Source organism: Balaenoptera ricei, chromosome 7 (genome assembly GCF_028023285.1).
Source record: "Balaenoptera ricei isolate mBalRic1 chromosome 7, mBalRic1.hap2, whole genome shotgun sequence".
Taxonomy (NCBI): Eukaryota; Metazoa; Chordata; class Mammalia; order Artiodactyla; family Balaenopteridae; genus Balaenoptera; species Balaenoptera ricei.
Genome location: NC_082645.1, coordinates 76949539 through 76969161, shown reverse-complemented (window position 1 = coordinate 76969161; position 19623 = coordinate 76949539). Strand labels below are relative to the sequence as shown.

Genomic DNA, 19623 nt, shown 5'->3' with positions numbered 1-19623 from the left:
TTTCTATTCCCTTGCCAATCCTGAGGATAAGCAAGTATTTTGAATCTTTGGAAAAAAAAGATATATCAGTTGTTTCCATTTGTATTGTTTGATTCTTATGAGGTAAAATATCTTTCATGATTATTGGTCATTTATGCTTCTCTCTTTGTGAATTATGGATTGCATTACTTTATATTAACATAAAAATGTACTTCATTTACCTTGCCAATTTTTCTGTTGGAGCATTTTTAAACTGATTTGTAAGTGTGCCATATGTTAAATAATGCAACAAATATCTACTGAAGATTTAGAGACATAAGGGATATGGCTATATTCCATACAAAGAGGAAAATAGGTATGGTTCCTGCCTTCACAGTCACATCTAGTAAAGAAAGGAGTTGTCATTTTGTCTGACATATAAAACGCAAAGACATTCCTAAAATTCAGTGAATTGTTTTATAAACATTTCCTAGGAAGAGCAACATCCTGAAAAAGTCAAATCAATTCATTTGACAATTAATCTAATCGTGGGAAACTCGGCTTTTCTCTAAAGCCTGTACATTAATTAAGAATCCTACTGATCAAGTTCTTAAAGTTCCTAGAAAGTTAATGCTAGTTTTTTGCAGTCATAATAGTCATTTTTTTCATTTTTCTAATTCTTATATACCCCAAACAATACAGAAAAAATATAAGGGAGAAAGTAAAAACCACCTAAAATATGCTTTTATGTTTCTTTTCACTTCTCCTCACTAATTATCATCACGTCTAAAGCATATGGCAGGGAACGAGGATAATCAAAAAGCTAATCAAAGAAAGGGAAATTAAGGGAAACCAGAAAATAAGGCAAATCTGTGCAGAGAGCAGCAGAATAAAATAGAACAAGCACTCTCTGCTCCTGAGGTTTCTTCTGGAGTTACGAAAAACAGGCAGTTAAGAATTGAATTTCATACACAAAATCACATTTTGAAATTCTACAATGCTTGGTCTGATCATTTGCTATAACTTCACAAATAAAAGAAATAAAAATGCATCCTCACATTTAAATGTATGGATTCTAAACAATATTGTTACACATGAAAGAATTTAAAGAAATTCCACTCTTTCATTACCTGTTATAAAACCTAATAGCAGGCTACCATCTGCTTATAGTTCTTGCAAAATGTATAAGGGAAATTGATAATCAAACACCACTGATGACAGATATTTATATCAAATTCACATAACTATTCCTAATTATAAATATAGATATACATTCCAGGATTATCCACAAGTATGTACTCCTATTAATACTTATTGCAGTTACATATGCACATTGAAAGGAGATATGCCCTTTCACCTTTCATGTACTACTTAGAAATATTAGAGTATCACCAGCTGCCATAAAGGTCACACTGAATTTTGGGTGCTAACTGTGGCAGACTTATGTACATCACTTTATTTAAAAATAAGGGTGTTGTTTTAAATCTTCATTCTAATCTAATTTCTCCTGCTTAAATGGAAACTAAAACAAAGTTTGGTAAGAGGCCATGTTTATATGTACTCCTCCCTCTATGCAAAATGTGATTGGTATATACAGCATGTGAAACCTGATAGAAAAATTAGTTAGCTGAAACCTCAAGTCAAGTTTGATCTCTAGTACATAGCGCCACATGATTCCCACTGACTCTATTAAGAGTAGAGCATTGTGCATGCATATCCCAGGCTTGGATTTGGAACATAATGTGGCATGTGGGGTGAGGGCAAGGGTTAGGGGGCAAGAAATATTACTCTTTTAACAAATGGTGTTGAGTATAAAGTTAATGCTAAGGTACATAATCTTTCCAAGGGCCAATTTAAGTATTTATATTTCAGTGCATGCAATAACGTTGTTCCCAAATTCTAATCGTGGAATTTTGAACCTGGGTTACACTGAAGTTTATAGTTGAAATATATATAAAGGATGTAAGTAAATTAATATGTTTCATTGAAAAATAAAATTTCTCATAGTTTTAGAAACTTAAGTACTTTAACATGAAAAAATTCATTGAGTTACAGCTACACTATACTGACTCCCCCAAAATGCCATTTGCTTTCACATCTTGGTGCCATGGCTCCTGCTTTTTCTTTTCAACTGAATTTCCTCCAATCTTCTCTGTTTCAAAAGCTTTTTCAGTGCCTAAAATATAAACCATTTCCTCTAAGAAGGCATCCCCTTTCTGTCCTCCAAGCTGAATTTATTCTTTCCTCTGTCTTCTTTCAGGACTTTACCTGTAATCTCTATTCACCACCTAGTATGTTATGCCTCAAGGCATAGTTGTTTGCACTTCAGCCCCTCTTGCTAGCTTGGCTTACAAGTAGTAGATTGTAAACTACTTGAAAGAAATGGTTTTCTTAATTTAGGCATTCTGTGAAGTGCCTAGCACACTAAATGACCAAAATGTTCATTCAATTTAATTCAATAAACCTTTACTAAGAACCTGCTGTGTGTAAGACAGCATGCCAGTGAGCCAGGGACTTCTCATTGACACTCAGCTCCTACATATTCACACTTCTCTATTCCCCCTTGAATCACTGGGACTAGTAGCTTGAAAATGACATTTTCCAAAGCCTATTGCCAAGTTAGTTCTGGTTAGATTCTGTCATTTGAAGGCACTCACATAAGATCAGAAGGCAGGAATTAGATAGGAGCCATTCCTTTCTTTCTGGCAGCTGCAAAGCCTCCCAGGTATAATAAGGCCATTAGGAGTGTGGGCTCCCAGTCTCTGTTAAACACAATCTTTCCTCTATGTTCCTCTTACCCTTTGAACCACTCCCCTATATTAAAACCTTCTATGTTGAAATACCTAACTTGTTGTCCTAACTGAACTCTAACTAATATAGCTGGATACCAGGGATGCAAAGATTTCACAGCTAGCTAGAGTAGGAGATGACAAACTTTTTCTGTAACAGCAACTTAGTAAATATTATTTTAGGTTTTACATATTGTCTCTGCCATATATTCTCTCTCTCTCTCTTTCTTAACAACTCTTTGAAAAGTTAAAACCAATTAAAAAACAATAAATTGTTCTAAAAAGAAAAAAATTTAAAGCCATTCTTAGTTCCAGGGTATATAAAAACGGGGAGCAGGGGGCTGCGGGATTTGGCCTGTTGAATGTAGCCCACACTCCTAATGGCCACATCAGAGGACATGAGGATCTGAAGGTAACAAAGGGCCAGATTCTGAAGCACCTGTGTGCCCTGCTAAAGATTTTGAACTTTATCCTGTACTAAATAGTGTGTGACTGAAAATTCAAATTTGCAAGTAGTCCAAATACTTTTAGAATCACTCTAACATAGAGTATTAATAAAAAAGAGATAAGACTTGAAGCAGTGAGATTAAATTTGAGGTTGACACCCTGAATGGATATTTGAGAGATAAAACTGATAGATCTTAGTGACCAGTTGGATGTGAGAGCTAAAATGGAAAGAGGTGTCTAAAAAGAATATACCTCCACCGTGGACAATCGGATAGAGAGAGTGATGTCAAAAGTAGAGACTAGAAATACAGGAAAAGGAGGAGGTTTCACATCTAAGATAATAAATTCTATTTCTGAGATGTTAAATAAGCACTGAATACAGAACAACCAAGAGAATATGCCCAATAGAAGGTGAGAAATATGTCTAGTAAGATTGAGCAAAAGATACAAATTTGGCAGGCACTAGTGTGCAGAGGGTAGCTGATACACTGGGGACTTCAACATTCCAAGGAAAGGCAGAAGATGGAAGGTAGAAGGCATGAGAGGTTTTATGAAGAGAACCAAGAGAGTAATATAAATGGAGGAGAGACATTTCAAGAGAGAAGATATGGTGGCTAAGGAAAATGGTAGTGGAGATCTGAATCACAAAACCTCCCTTCCTTAAACAACATAATAAAATGAATAATAGCAAAAGCAAAATAAACCAAAATTAAAACAACAAAAATAACAACCAAATCAGAAAAATATATACCAATAGCACTCAGACTAAGAATGACACAAAACCTCATACTATAAAAATGAATAATTATTATCCAGATAAGGAGAAAGAAGATTCTAATAACTAACAGTTGGTAACAAATCCCACTGCCATACTTGGTACAGGAGGAATAAGATGAGTGGGTAAACTCTGAGAACTCTCACCAATACTTCCTAACTTGAAGGGAAGCAAATTGAGAGGATTATTATACAACCAAAGGAAATAGCAGAATGTTCCTTTTGCAATAGATGCCACTCCCCACTATCACAGATAAATAACAGAGAGATAAGGGGAATTTGGGGATTTGCCATTTTGGTGTTTCTTTTTCTGTAATTAAAAAAATATCTTTATTGGAGTATAATTGTTTTACAATGCTGTGTTAGTTTCTGCTGTACAACAAAGTGAATCAGCTATGTGTATACATATATCCCCATATCCCCTCCCTCTTGCGTCTCCCTTCCACCCTCCCTATCCCAACCCTCTAGGTCGTCACAAAGCATGGAGCTGATCTCCCTGCTCTATGCGGCTGCTTCCCACTAGCCATCCATTTTACATTTGGTAGCGTATATATGTCAATGCTACTCTCTTTTTTTGATTGTGTGTGTAAGAGTGTGTGCATGTGTGCATGCGTGTACATGCATCTGCATGCGTGCACTCCAGAAAGAGAACTATAATGACCTATGGTCATTCAGAGCTAACTACCTCCAGTAATAAACAGTGATTTGCCAGATAAAGAAATAAAAACAAGAAATACTAAGGGAACAGGCCCTTGAAAAGAAATCTTCATCTGATAGAATGAATAGCTGTGCACTATAATGTACTAATAACATCTTAACCAGAACCCTTAGGTTTTTGCTCATCTCCAGAAATGACTATCCTTGTTAGAATCAAAAGTTTGACATCCACCCTGAATAGGAGATTATGAAATCCAAAAGATTTCTGTCTAGGTAAAGTAAAATCTAGTACAGAAGTATTATTTAATTACCAAAAAAAGAGTAGAAAGTAAATAGTAGAGAGTAAATCCAACTATCATGATTGTCTACAGACACAGCTAAGTATTCTCTGACCACCCACACCTCCACTTTGAACAGCACAAATGCAAAAGAAAAAACGTTTTTTGTAAATGAGTGATGAACACATGGAAGTTCATTATATTATTTCCCAAATCCCTCATTTCACGTAACTTTAAAAATGTAATCAGATGGGATATAAGCCACAAATAACCTGCCTTCAAACTGAAGCTCTATGGGAAAAATATAAACATGGCCTTTCAAAGTGGGAAGGAATTGAGGGATGAAAAGAGATAGCACAACTGCTAGAAATAAAGGAAAACTTATGGAGGGAGGGAGAGAAGGAGAGAGGAAAGATAGCATGCAATAAACAGATAAAAAATACATTCTGAAAGTAAACATCCCTCCAGGAAACAGAATAAAATTTTCAACAAATCTCTCATATTAAAGAGAGCATGAAATCTGTAAAGTAAGAAAAAATTTAAAAGATCATAACACAGTCGAATTAGGTTAGAATGAAGACTGATGAGCTATGAAGAGGAACTGAGGATGAAAACAATAATACTATAGTACTAATAAATAGAAATACTAAGATTAAAATAGATAATACTGTAAACTTAATTGCTAAAGAGGAGGAAGGGCTTTAAAAATTGCCAGAGAATGAAGGAAAAGGCAGAAAGATCAAATCACCTATAGAGAAAACAAACACACATCTAATAGAAAACAAACACACATTCATTAGTGAATGGGGGAAAAATGGGTTGAGGTTTCATCGTAGAGAACTTCAAACACAGGGCAATAAACCTGCGCTTCATATTATATAGGAAATGAGGATACACTGAGTCTTTTGAATGTGTGTGGAAAGGGTAGAGGTGATAGGGAGGGTAGTTAAAACTAATGTGATAAGAGATGTATGTTAACAACAGTAAACTGGCAGATATATCAGAGAAGGCATGAATTGGAGGTTGGAAGATCAGTAAGCAGATGGTTGATAAAATAAATTTGTGTGGTTTAAAAGAATAAGTGTGCTTGACTTTTATTTTGCCTTGCTTGGTAGTTCCTTATTTGCCCAGACATGGAAAAATCTGGGCCAGTTTCATCTTATCTATAATCTACTGATAAATTATTGGACCTTGTAGAAAAGTATTTTCCAATGGAGTTAGAATAATTATTTGGATCTTCAAATCTTACTTAGAAATTAGAAAAGTCCCCCAACCAATCTCAACCTTGTATTCCATATTAGTAGTAAGTATAGACAGAAGAGATAGCAATGTAAGAAACAGTTGGGAAGAAGTGATTATATTCAACCCAAACTAAGATGTGCAATTCAAACACAGAGATACAAAAAGAAGGATTAATTTTTAAATAATTGCAAATTCTCTGGTTTGCAATCCTGCTGATTCCCTGGTTTGAAGACACTGTAATTTCTCTAGACATTCATCATTTTAAAGTGATTATAAATATATTTAGAGATTCTCCTTTACAATGAGGCAAAAGATACACAGGTATAGTACATCAATAGTCTAGGTTAGAAATAATGAAGGATTGGATTATTAGATGTATGTGGGATTAGAACCAGAAGTTTATAGTTGACTCTAGAATCAATCTGACTGAATTCAAGTGCACATTGGGGGTTCCTCAAGCCTAGAATAGGACCTAAACAAATGATATGTGCGCACTGATCTTCAATGACATAATTTTGAATATGCCTCACATGCTTTTTCTTAGGACATGCAGTCTAGATATGCTTAGTACAGTTTAGCATTGCATAGCATTTGTGCCCATTCTACAGTTACACAAGGTATATATAAATATGGCTTTATTTGTGCCCTTGTACATAGTAGAAAGAACTGGGTTTTGCAGTTTTGCAAATCTTATCTTGGTTTCTCACTCAGAAAGACTTTTAAGATTCCAAGTGCATATTAGCCAAGTAACTGCTTGATCTAGGCTCATATCCCTAGGAAGCCTACATTTACCAGGATGCTGTCCATGACAACAGCTCCAGTAGGAACACCATAGCAGTCAGAATGATTCCCTCCCATCTCTTGCTTACACACACATGTCATTTACATTGGCATGACATCAAATACATTTACTACTGTATCTAGTGCCCCCTGGAGGATATCTTGGATTTTATAAGGCAACAATAGTATAGATTTACAGGTATGGGTAAATTACCATAAGGAAAAATGGGTATTTTTCCCTCTTACCTTGATGGAGTTTTGACATCCTCTCGGAAAACATCTAAAAATGACAATTACAATTAAGTTAGCAAATGTTATAACCTAACTAATACATCTTTACTTAAAGCTTTTAAATACAAACCAGGAAATATATATACATTACTTACAGGATAGTAAATATGATCTTTTGAGGCTCTGTTTATGCTCCAAAAGAAATCTAAGCAGCTTTTCTTTTTCCTTAACTTTCTGATAAAATAATCCTGTTAAAACTAAAGAGCTTGTTCTATTATAAGAAATTTAAATTTTAAAAATTTGACATTTTAAAATAAAAAGAGAATATTGGAATAAAAACAGAGAAGGATTTTTCTTCAAAATGATTAATACCTATAGTATTTCTCAAGCTTTCCCATCAAAGTATCTCTCTTTTTTCTTCTAGTTTTATTGAGATATAAGTGACATAGAACATTGTATTAATTTTAGATGTACAACATGATCGTTTGATCCACTGGAAAATGATTATCACAATAAATTTTAAGTAAAATGTTAGGAAATACAACACAGCAATTTTTCAAAAGAACAGTACTCTATCATCAATTAAGTTTTAATTCCAAGAATACAAGGATCAAGAAATCTATTAACATAACTTCTTTTATTTTCACATCTTTATTGGAGTATAAATGCTTTACAATGTTCTGTTAGTTTCTGCTGTACAACAAAGTGAAGCAGCTATACGTATACATATATTCTCATATACCCTCCCTCTTAAGCCTCCCTCTCACCCTCCCTATTCCATCCCTCTAGGTTATCACAAAGCATCAAATTGATCTCCTTGTGCTATGCAGCAGCTTCCCACTAGCCATCAATTTTAACATTTGGTAGTGTATATATGTCAATGCTACTCTCTCACTTCATCCCAGCTCCCCCTTTGCACCCTGTGCCCTCAAGTCTGTTCTCTACGTCTATGTCTTTATTCCTGCCCTGCCACTAGGTTCATCAGTACTGCTTTTTTAATTCCACATATATGCATTAGCATACGGTATTTGTTTTTCTCTTTCTGACTTACTTCACTCTGTATGACAGATTCTAGATCCATCCACCTCACTACAAATAACTCAACTTCGTTCCTCCTTATGGCTGAGTAATATTCCATTGTATATACGTGCCACATCTTCTTTATCCATTCATCGTCGATGGACACTTAGGTTGCTTCCATGTCCTGGCTATTGTAAATAGTACTGCAATGAATGTTGTGGTACATGTCTCTTTTTGAATTATGGTTTTCTCTGGGTATATGCCCAGTAGTGGGATTGCTGGGTCATATGGTAGTTCTATTTTTAGTTTTTTAAGGAACCTCCATACTGTTCTTCATAGTGGCTGTATCAGTTTACATTCCCACCAACAGTGCAAGAGGGTTCCCTTTTCTCCACACCTTCTCCAGCATTTATTGTTTGTAGATTTTTTGATGATGGCCATTCTGACCAGTGTGAGGTGATACCTCATTGTGGTTTTGATTTGCATTTCTCTAATGATTAGTGATGTTGAGCATCTTTTCATGTATTTGTTGGCCATCTATATGTCTACTTTGGAGAAATGTCTATTTAGGTCTTTGCCCATTTTTGGATTGCATTGCTTGTTTTTGTGACATTGAGCTGCATAAGTTGCTTGTATATTTTGGAGATAAATCCTTTGTCAGTTGCTTCATTTGCAAATATTTTCTCCCATTCTGAGGGTTGTCTTTTCGTCTTGTTTATGGTTTCCTTTGCTGTGCAAAAGCTTTTAAGTTTCATTATGTCTTATTTGTTTATTTTTGTTTTTATTTCCCTTACTCTAGGAGGTGGGTCAAAAAGGATCTTGCTGTGATTTATGTCACAGATTGTTCTGCTTATGCTTTTCTCTAAGAGTTTCATAGTGTCTGGCCTTACATTTAGGTCTTTAATTCATTTTGAGTTTATTTTTGTGTATGGTATTAGGGTGTGTTCTAATTTCATTCTTTTACATGTATCTATCCATTTTTCCCAGCACCACTTATTGAAGAGGCTGTCTTTTCTCCGTTGTATATTCTTGCCTCCTTTGTCAAAGATAAGGTGACCATATGTGCGTGGGTTTATCTCTGGACTTTCTATCCTGTTCCACTGATTCATATTTCTGTTTTTGTGCCAGTACCATACTGTCTTGATTACTGTAGCTTTGTAGTATAGTCTGAAGTCAGGGAGTCTGATTCCTCCAGCTCTGTTTTTCTTTCTTAAGATTGCTTTGGCTATTCTGGGTCTTTTGTGCTTCCATACAAATTGTAAAATTTCTTGTTCTAGTTCTGTGAAAAATGCCACTGATAATTTGATAGGGATTGCACTGAACCTGTAGATTGCTTTGGGTAGTATAGTTATTTTCAAAATATTGATTCTTCCAAGCCAGGAGCATGGTATACCTCTCCATCTGTTTATGTTATATTTGATTTCTTTCATCAGTGTTTTATAGTTTTCTGAGTACAGGTTTTTTGCCTCCTTAGGTAGGTTTATTCCTCGGTATTTTATTCTTTTTGTTGCGATGGTAAATGGAATTGTTTCCTTAATTTCTCTTTCTGATCTTTCATTGTTAGTGTATAGGAATGCAAGAGATTTCTGTGCATTAATTTTGTATCCTGCAACCTTACCAAATTCATTGATTAGCTCTAGTAGTTTTCTGGTGGCATCTTTAGGATTTTCTATGTATAGTATCATGTCATCGGCAAACAGTGACAGTTTTACTTCTTTTCCAGTTTGTACTTTTTATTTTTTTCTTCTCTGATTGCTGTGGCTAGGACTTCCAAAAGTATGTTGAATAATAGTGGTGAGAGTGAATATCCTTGTCTTGTTCCTGATCTTAGAGGAAATGCTGTCACTTTTTTACCATTGAGAATGATGTTTGCTGTGGGTTTGTCGTATATGGCTTTTATTATGTTGAAGTAGGTTCCCTCTAGGCCCACTTTCTGAAGAATTTTTATCATAAATGGGTACTGAATTTTGTCAAAAGCTTTTTCTGAACCTATTGAGATGGATCATATGATTTTTATTCTTTAATTTGTTAATATGGTGTATCACATTGATTATTTTGTGTATATTGAAGAATCCTTGCATCCCTGGGATAGAGCCCACTTGATCATGGTGTATGATCCTTTTAATGTGCTGTTGGATTCTGTTTGCTAGTATTTTGTTGCAGATTTTTGTGTCTATGTTCATCAGTGATATTGGTCTATAATTTTCTTTGTTTTGTGATAACTTTGTCTGGTTTTGGTATCAGGGTGATGGTGGTCTCATAGAACGAGTTTGGGAGTGTTCCTCCCTCCACAATTTTTTGGAAGAGTTTGAGAAGAATAGGTGTTAGCTCTTCTCTAAATGTTTGATAGAATTCGCCTGTGAAGCCATCTGGTCCTGGACTTCTGTTTCTTGGAAGATTTTTAATTACAGTTTCAATTTCATTACCTGTGATTGTTTGGGTTATATTTTCCAATTCTTCCTGGTTCAATCTTGGAAAGTTGTACTTTTCCAAGAATTAGTCCATTTCTTCCAGGTTGTCTATTTTATTGGCATATAGTTGCTTGTAGTAGTCTCTTATGATCTTTTGCATTTCTGAGTTGCCAGTTGTAACCTCTCCTTTTTCATTTATAATTTTATTGATTTGAGTCCTCTCCCTGTTTTCCTTGATGAGTCTGGCTAAAGGTTTATCCATTTTGTTTATTTTCTCAAAGAACTAACTTTTAGTTTTATTGATCTTTGCTATTGTTTTCTTTCTATTTCATTTATTTCTGCTCTGATCTTTATGATTTCTTTTCTTCTACTAACTCTGGGTATTTTTTGTTCTTCTTTCTCTAGTTGCTTTGGATGTAAGGTTAGATTGTTATTTGAGATTTTTCTTTTTTCTTGAGGTGAGCTTGAATTGCTATGAACCTCCCTCTTAGAACTGCTTTTGGTGCGTCCCATAGGTTTTGGATCATCGTGTTTTCATTGTCATTTGTTTCTGGGTATTTTTTAATTTCTTCTTTGATTTCTTCAGTGATCTCTTGGTTATTTAGCAGTGTATTGTTTAGCCTCCATGTATTTGTGTTTTTTACTGTTTTTTTCCTGTAATTGATTTCTAATCTCAGAGCATTGTGGTCAGTAAAGATGCTTGATACAACTTCAGTTTTCTTAAATTTTCCAAGGCTTGATTTGTGATGCAAGATGTGATCTATTCTGGAGAACGTTCCATGTGCACTTGGGAAGAAAGTGTATTCTTCTGCTTTCAGGTGGAATGTCCTAAAAATATCAATTAAGTCTATCTGGTCTATTGTGTCATTTAAAGCGTGTGTTTCCTTATTTATTTTCTGTCTGGATGATCTGTTTATTGGTGTAAGTGGGGTGTTAAAGTCCCCAACAATTATTGTGTTACTGTCGATTTCTCCTTTTATGGCTGTTAGCATTTGTCTCATGTATTGAGGTGCTCCTATGTTGGGTGCACAAATATTTATAATTGTTATGTTTTCTTCTTGGATTGATCCCTTGATCATTATGTAGTGTTCTTCCTTATCTCTTGTAACAGTCTTTATTTTAACGTCTATTTTATCTGATGTGAGTATTGCTACTCCAGCTTTCTTTTGATTTCCATTTGCATGGAATATCTTTTTCCATCCCCTCACTTTCAGTCTGTATGTGTCCCTAGGTCTGAAGTGGGTTTCTTGTAGACAGCATATATAAGGGTCTTGTTTTTGTATACATTCAGCCAGTCCATGTCTTTTGTTGGAGCATTTAATCCATTTACATTTAAGGTGATTATCAATATGTATGTTCCCATTACCATTTTCTTCATTGATTTGGGTTTGTTTTTGTGGGTCTTTTTCTTCTCTTGTGTTTCCTGCTTAGAGAAGTTCCTTTAGCATTTGTTGTAAAGCTGGTTTGGTGGTGCTGAATTCTCTTAGCTTTTGCTTGTCTGTAAAGGTTTTAATTTCTCCATTGAATCTGAATGAGATCCCTGCTGGGTAGAGTAATCTTGGTTGTAGGTTTTTCCCTTTCATCACTTTAAATATGTCCTGCCACTCCCTTCTTGCTTGCAGAGTTTCTGCTGAAAGATCAGCTGTTAACTTTATGGGGATTCCCTTGTATGTTATTTGTTTCTTTTCCCTTGCTGCTTTTAATTTTTTTTCTTTGTATTTAATTTTTGATAGTTTGATTAATATGTGTCTCGGCATGTTTCTCTTTGGGTTTATCCTGTATGGGACTCTGTGCTTCCTGGACTTGATTGACTATATTCTTTCCCATGTTCGGGAAGTTTTCGACTATAGTCTCTTCAAATATTTTCTCAGATCTTTTCTTTTTCTCTTCTTCTTCTGGGGCCCCTAAAATTCAAATGTTGGTGCATTTAATGGTATCCCAGAGGTCTCTGAGATTGTCCTCAATTCTTTTCATTCTTTTTTCTTTATTCTGCTCTGCAGTAGTTATTTCCACTTTTTTATCTTCCATCTCACTTATCTGTTCTTCTGCCTCAGTTATTCTGCTATTGATTCCTTCTAGAGTATATTTAATCAGTTATTGTGTTGTTCATCATGGTGTGTTTGCTCTTTAGTTCTTCTAGATCCTTGTTAAATGTTTCTTGTATTTTCTCCATATTGTTTCCGAGATTTTGGATCATCTTTACTTACTATCATTACTCTGAATTCCTCTTCAGGTAGGTTGCCTATTTCATCTTCATTTATTTGGTCTTGTAGGTTTTTACCTTGCTCCTTCACCTGTAACATATATTTTGGCATTTCTTTTTTTTTTTTTTGGTGGTGGTTGGGGCTGTATTCCTGTCTTACTGGTTGTTTGACCTGAGGCGTCCAGCACTGGAGTTTGCAGGCAGTTGGGTAGAGCCGGGTCTTGGTGCCGAGATGAAGACCTCCAGGAGTCCTCACTCTGATTAATATTCCGTGGGATCTGAGGTTCTCTGTTAGTCCAGCAGTTTGGACTCGGTGCTCCCACCACAGGAGCTCGGGCCTGACCTTTGGCCTAGGAACCAAGATCCCGCAAGCCACGTGGTGTGGCCAAAAAGAAAAAAAAATGGTGCAGTACAATAACAAAGAAAAAAAATAAAATAAAATTAGAAAGATAAAAAATATATTAAGATAAAAATATAATTGACCAGCATTGAATATACCCAATTATTGTTCAACATTATTCTTCCGTACTCTCCCCACTCACCCCTGTCAAAATATTTAATAATAAACTTAAGGCATTATAAAAAATACATATAATTGAAACAACTGCAACAAGGTAAAACAAAATCACAAGAGAAAAAAAAAGAAAACAAAAGAAAGGGGAACAAGCCAAAAGGAGCAGAACAATAACAAAGTATAAAGATTAAAATAAAATTAGAAAAATAAAAGATTTATTAGAAAAAATAAAAATATAAATGAATCAGCAACAACAAGGTAAAACAGAACCCTAAACTAAAAGAAGAAAGAAGAAAAAATAAAAAAAAAAAGCCTTGGCTATGGGGGTGGAGTTTAGGCAGGGATGGAACTTATGCAGGGGTGGGGTTTATGGTGGGGTGGTACCTAGGTGGGTGTGGGGTGACGTCTGAGTGTGGGGCAGGGCCTAGGCTCAGGACCCACTCAGCCGGAAAAGGCCTTTGGGGCGGGGTCTAGGCGGGGCGATGTTCAAGCATGGGGTGGGGCCTCTGCTTAGGACCTTTGTGGAAGAGGAGAGGCAGCACGTCCAAAGAGGGGTCTTTGGAGTTCCAGAGTTTGGAGGTAAGGCCCTGGGTGAGGGTGTGTGGGTGGGGCTTAGGCCCAGCCTGGTTGGAGGGGGTCTCAGAGGGGATCTCCGAGTGTAGAGGTGGGGCCCTGGGTGGGGGTGTAGGGGCGGGGCTTGGGCTCTGCTAGGCAGGAGGGAGGCTCCGAGGGCAGAGGATTAGGCCTGGGAGCCCAACAGGCTCCCCAGTGCCTAAGTGGACAGGGAAAGCACTGGCCCTATTCCCTTCCCTTCCTCTGCGCCCCCCCATGTCTCCTCCAGGGTCTCCCCCGTCCCTGCTGGACCCCTAACCGTGGGTGGGTCCCGCTGGCTGTAGGAACTCCTCCCCTCCCCCAGCCGCCACTTAGGGGTGCCAGTCCGGTAGGTCTGGCCTTTACTTTTGCTCCCACTTCCCTCCCTCCCACTCCCTCAGGACCCGCACCACTAGAGCCCAGGTGGGCAGAGCATCAGGCCCAGGATCTCAGCCGGCTCCTGGGGGCCCAAGTGGGCAGGGGAAACCTGGTCATGCTCCCTTTTCATCCTCTGCCCTCCCAATGGTCCCCCAGTTTCCCCCTTCAGGTGTGGGATCCCTTCCCCTCCCCCAGCCACCCCTCAGGGGCACAGGGCCTGTCCCACCTCCACTTCTCCTCCCCCTTCACTCCCCCCACACCCCACGTCCTACCTGGTCTCTGGGGGTTCCTCTCGTCCCCTTACATGTCCGTGGTCCCCCACCAGGGCCTGGTAGGTGCCCTAGTTGTGTGGAGACGCAAATTCCCCATCCTCCTAGTCTGCCCTCTTGACTCCGCCCCCCCAACGTAACTTCTTACCTCACCAATTAAAAACCTATATGATGGGCTTCCCTGGTGGCGCAGTGGTTGAGAGTCTGCCTGCCAATGCAGGGGACACGGGTTCGAGCCCCGGTCTGGGAGGATCCCACGTGCCGCGGAGCAACTAGGCCCGTGAGCCACAATTACTAAGCCTGCGCGTCTGGAGCCTGTGCTCCACAGTGAGAGAGGCCGCGACAGTGAGAGGCCCGCGCACCGCGATGAGGAGTGGCCCCCGCTTGCCGCAACTGGAGAGAGCCCTTGCGCAGAAACGAAGACCCAACACAGCCAAAAATAAATAAATAAATAAATTTTAAAAAAAGACAAAAAAAAAAAACCTATATGATCATATCAATAGATGCTAAAAGGCATTTGATAAAAACCCAGTGGCCAGTGTTAACAAAAATCTAAGATGGAAATAGAAGGAAAACACAGTGAACCCTGAACAACATGGGTTTAAACTGCGCAGGTACACTTATAAGTAAATTTTTTTCAATAAATACATGGTACAGGGCTTCCCTGGTGGCGTAGTGGTTGAGAATCTGCCTGCTAATGCAGGGGACATGGGTTCGAGCCCTGGTCTGGGAAGATCCCACATGCCGCGGAGCAACTAGGCCCGTGAGCCACAACTACTGAGCCTGCGCGTCTGGAGCCTGTGCTCTGCAACAAGAGAGGCCCGCGCACCACGATGAAGAGTGGCCCCGCTTGCCGCAACTAGAGAAAGCCCTCGCACAGAAACGAAGACCCAACACAGGCAAAAATAAATAAATAAATAAATAAATAAAAAAGCAGAAGGAAAAAAAAACAAACAAAAAAAACTTAAAAAAAAAAAATAAATAAATACATGGTACAGTACTACACATCTGAGGCTGACTGAATCCAAGGGTGAGGAACTGCAGATATTGAGGACTAAGTATAAAGTTATACATGGATTTTTGACTGGGGGGTGGTTGGTGCCCCTAACTCCTGCATTGTTCCAGGGTCAACTGTACTTAAATTTGATAAAGATTATTTTCTAAAAACCAATAGCAAATATTTTAAATAAGATACAAAAATAATTTCAACCAGTACCAGGTTAGCAAAAGGTGATGCATATTATCTAGCAATCCCAAGAAACAGTAATAAAATTCTATTGGAAATAATACAAGAATGTAGTAAGGTGATTAGATGTAATAAAATATATAAAATCAATAGATTTTTCTTTTCTGTAATAACAATAAACATCTAGAAATTTAAATGATAAAAATATTTCTTTTACATAGAAACAAAATCTATAAAATGTTTAGAAATCAGTATGGTATTGGCATAGAAATAGATAAAACTACTCAGTTATTAGATATATACCCAAAAGAATTGAAAGCAGGGACTTGAACAGATATTTGTAGACCCATGTTCATAGAAGTATTATTCAGAATAGCCCAAAGGTGTAAGCAATCCAAGTGTCCATTGATGGATGAATCAATAAACAAAACGTAATATACACACAATGGAATATTATTCAGCCTTAAAAAGAAAGGAGATTCTGACACCAACAACATGGGCAAACCTTGAGGACATAAGGCTAAGCAAAATAAGCCAGTCCCAAAATACTGTATGATTTCACTCATATGAGGTACCTAGAATAGTCAAATTCATAGAGACAGAAAGTAGATTGGTGGTTGCCAGGAGCTGGGGTTGGGGGGAGAGGTTATTGTTTAATGTGTACATAGTTTCACTTGGGGAAGATGAAAGGTTCTGGAGATGGGCGGTAGTGATGATTGCACAACAACGTGAATGTACTTAATGCTGCTGAATTGTTTTTAAAAATGGGTTTTTTAAAAAAAATGATTTAAAAAAAACACCCAGTTCAGTTAAACAGAATAGATAACCCAGAACTCAATCTGAGCATATATGTGACAAATGTGGTATTTCAGTTCATTGGGGAAAAGATACTATATGTAATATATGATACTGGCTCAATTGGCCAATCATCTGAAAAAAAATAAACCTGGACCCTGATCTCATATCATATACAAACTTAAATTCCAGATTGATTAAACATTTAAAACTAAAACTAAAAATATTAGTATAAAAGCTAAAACATTACACATATAACATGTTTGACCAAGTTAAAATAAACATGTATGGCATAAGAGGTTATAAACAAATTCAAAAGGGAAGACACATTTAGGCAAAAAAATTTTTCATTGCAACTGACAGATAACAGACTGATATCTGTGATATAGAAAGAACTCTTAAAATTGTTATAACAAGAAAACTCAGAATTTGAAAGGAAAAATAGATATGAATAGAAAATTGAAGAACAAATCTAAATGTCCAACAGTTTCCAAATTCTATCTCTGCACACACATGTCCCCTCACATCAAGAAGAGGCGAGGTCTATTTTTCCTCCCCTTGAATCTGCACTAGCCTTGTGACTTGCTTTGTGATGTCATGTTGAATGTCACTGTCACAATGAAATGTGACAGAAGTTATGTTTTAGGTCTTCTGATCTCAGGTATTGAAAGGACTAGCATCTTCTCTTTTAGCCCTCTTAAAATCCAGCTGTTATGTTATACAAAATCAAGCTTACACTAATGAGAGATTTGAGGCCATTGGGATGAGAAGCCCTGCAGGATGAGGATGATCATTCCTGCTTCAGCCTGGATCTTTGTTGGATGTTCCAGCCTCAGCCTCACTCCTAAATAAATGCAGCGCCATAAATGACAAATACACTTGTAGTGAGGAAAGGTAATTTAAAAAAAAGAATGAGATGACATTTACAAGCCTCATAGTGGGCAAAGATTTTTTATTGCTTGCAGGTCAAGATATGCAGAAAATATGACTTGAAGAGAGCTGGGTGGAAGATGACAATTGGCCCATAAAGTTTGAAGAAGTGACTCTGACATGACCTTGTATTCTTATGGATTGTCCCCAAATCAATCTGAACACACTATCAGATTTGAAAATTGAATTTGCTTGAGCAAAGACCCTACCACCTCTGTCATGTCCACATTTATTTAGGTCCACAAGCAGAGGTATGATTTAGAGCAATAATCATCAAACTTTTGATCTCGTATTTCCCAAAAGAATTTTGAAAATCTTCATCTCCATATCCCTTTACAAATTTTTACTTGATGCCTAAAACTGTTCCTCAGAAGTTTAGCTATGAAGAATTTAGACATATTAGAAATATTGATGCTAAGAAAAAAAAATTATAACTTCACTCTTTTAAGTTCTCTCTTGGTTCCTCTGCCTTTACTATGAGAATATGCCCAGGCTAGCCTGATGGAAAAAGAAACATATGAAACAGAAACAGGCCAGCAAAATTGTCCAAGCCAAGGCCCCAGGCATATGAGTCTAGGAAAGATCACTTAAGCACCTAGCAGACTCAGTGCTGCCTGTAGACACAGAGACCTACTAACCTCAAATCAGTTAAACAAAACTACAAAGCCAAGCTGTAGAATCATAAGATAAAGTAAATATATATTGTTGGATGCCACTGAGCTTTTTTTGTGATTTTTTTGTTATGCAGCCCTACTGTTTCAATAGGTGACTAATACACCATCTACCATATTTTCTATACAAGCACACTGACCTCAAATTCATGACTAATCTACAAATATTTGCCAAATGAATCTGCAACAAAAACATGTATACAAACTGAAATTTAAAATTTTATTTTTCTTCCTTATGACCATAAGGCTCTAAGTATTAAAAAATTCAAATTCATGGTTAATCTTACCATTAATATTGCTCAGCAATCATGCAATACATCCTTAACCCATGCCCCCTTTTACTCTCCTATGTGACTTTCACACCTCATCTCTTCTCAAATCATAGTACCTCCTTTATACTGTTATTCAAAGTAGATGACCTTACTTCCTTTCTCTAAGAAAATCAAAGTAATAAGAAAGAAATTCCACAAACCACTGTCTGCACCCACATATTCTCCTTTCCTGCATGTTATTATAGATGAATTATTCATACTCTGATCTAAAGCAAAATTCTCTACTTGTGTACTAGACCCTATCCTATCTCACTTACTCAAGAATATAGAAATACTTCTTTGTCTTTCCTAACTCATCAATCTGTTGTCGTTGTTGTTTTTGTTCCCTACTGGATCCCTCCTATCAGCATATATACATGGCGTTATTTCTCCCATCTTTAAAATAAATGTTTCTTTCAACTTATTTCCCCCATGAGCCACCACCTCATTTACTCCTTTTTTTGCAACAAAAACTCCTTAAGTTACTCTCTCCTCCTTGAAACATTTTATTCACTAATTTATTCTCTTGGCTATCCGAAGACCTTATTGGTCACTACTTCTCAGGCCCCATTGCTGAGTTTTTCTCTTCTTCCCAACCTCTTACTGTTGGTAGTATACTTCAAGACTCAGTCCTTGATCTGCTTGTCTTCTCTACCTACTCATTTTGTCCATGGTCTCTTCCAGTCTCCTAGCTTTAAATATCATCTCCTGGACAAGGGCTCCCAAATTAAAATTTCTAGCCTACACTTCTCTCCCAAATTTCAGACTTGATTATCTAACTATGTACTTGATATCTCCCCTTGGATATTTACAGACATCTCACACTCACCATATCCATAATTGAATTCCTGATCTTCCGTTCCAAAACTGCTCCACTGCAGTCTTTCCCATTTCAGTTGATGGCAACTCCATTTTTCTTGTTACTCAGAACGAAAACCCTCTCCTCTCATATCCTTCTAAGTACCTCCTGACTCCAACCATTTCTCAACATTTCCTCTTATTTCACTCCAGTCTGTGCCATTGCCATATCCTAAGAGCACCTAACAACTTGTCCTGTTATACTTCTTGCATCCTATAGTCAATATTCTACACAGAAGTCAAGAATGATAAAGCCATATCTCTGTTTATTATCCTCTAAGGGCTCTCCATTTCATTCAAAGTAAAAGACTCTACAAGGGCCTACATGAT

General features: G+C 37.1%; 1 protein-coding gene across 22 annotated transcripts in view; it reads right to left on the bottom strand.

Moving 5' to 3' along the window:
* The window catches only part of C7H2orf88 (chromosome 7 C2orf88 homolog), a 312337-nt gene that overhangs the window by 177910 nt on the left and 114804 nt on the right, over window positions 1-19623 (bottom strand). For 21 of the 22 annotated variants that reach the window (XR_009504248.1, XR_009504245.1, XR_009504244.1 and 18 more), the window contains one exon: window positions 7172-7205. The exons of the other annotated variant lie outside the window; for it this stretch is intronic. Coding sequence is in view for 7 of the 21 variants with exons in the window: in XM_059928366.1 (XP_059784349.1) it covers window positions 7172-7205 (34 nt within the window). In the remaining 14 variants the exon portion in view is untranslated. The remainder of the gene's footprint in view (window positions 1-7171; window positions 7206-19623) is intronic. 22 annotated transcript variants of the gene reach the window in all.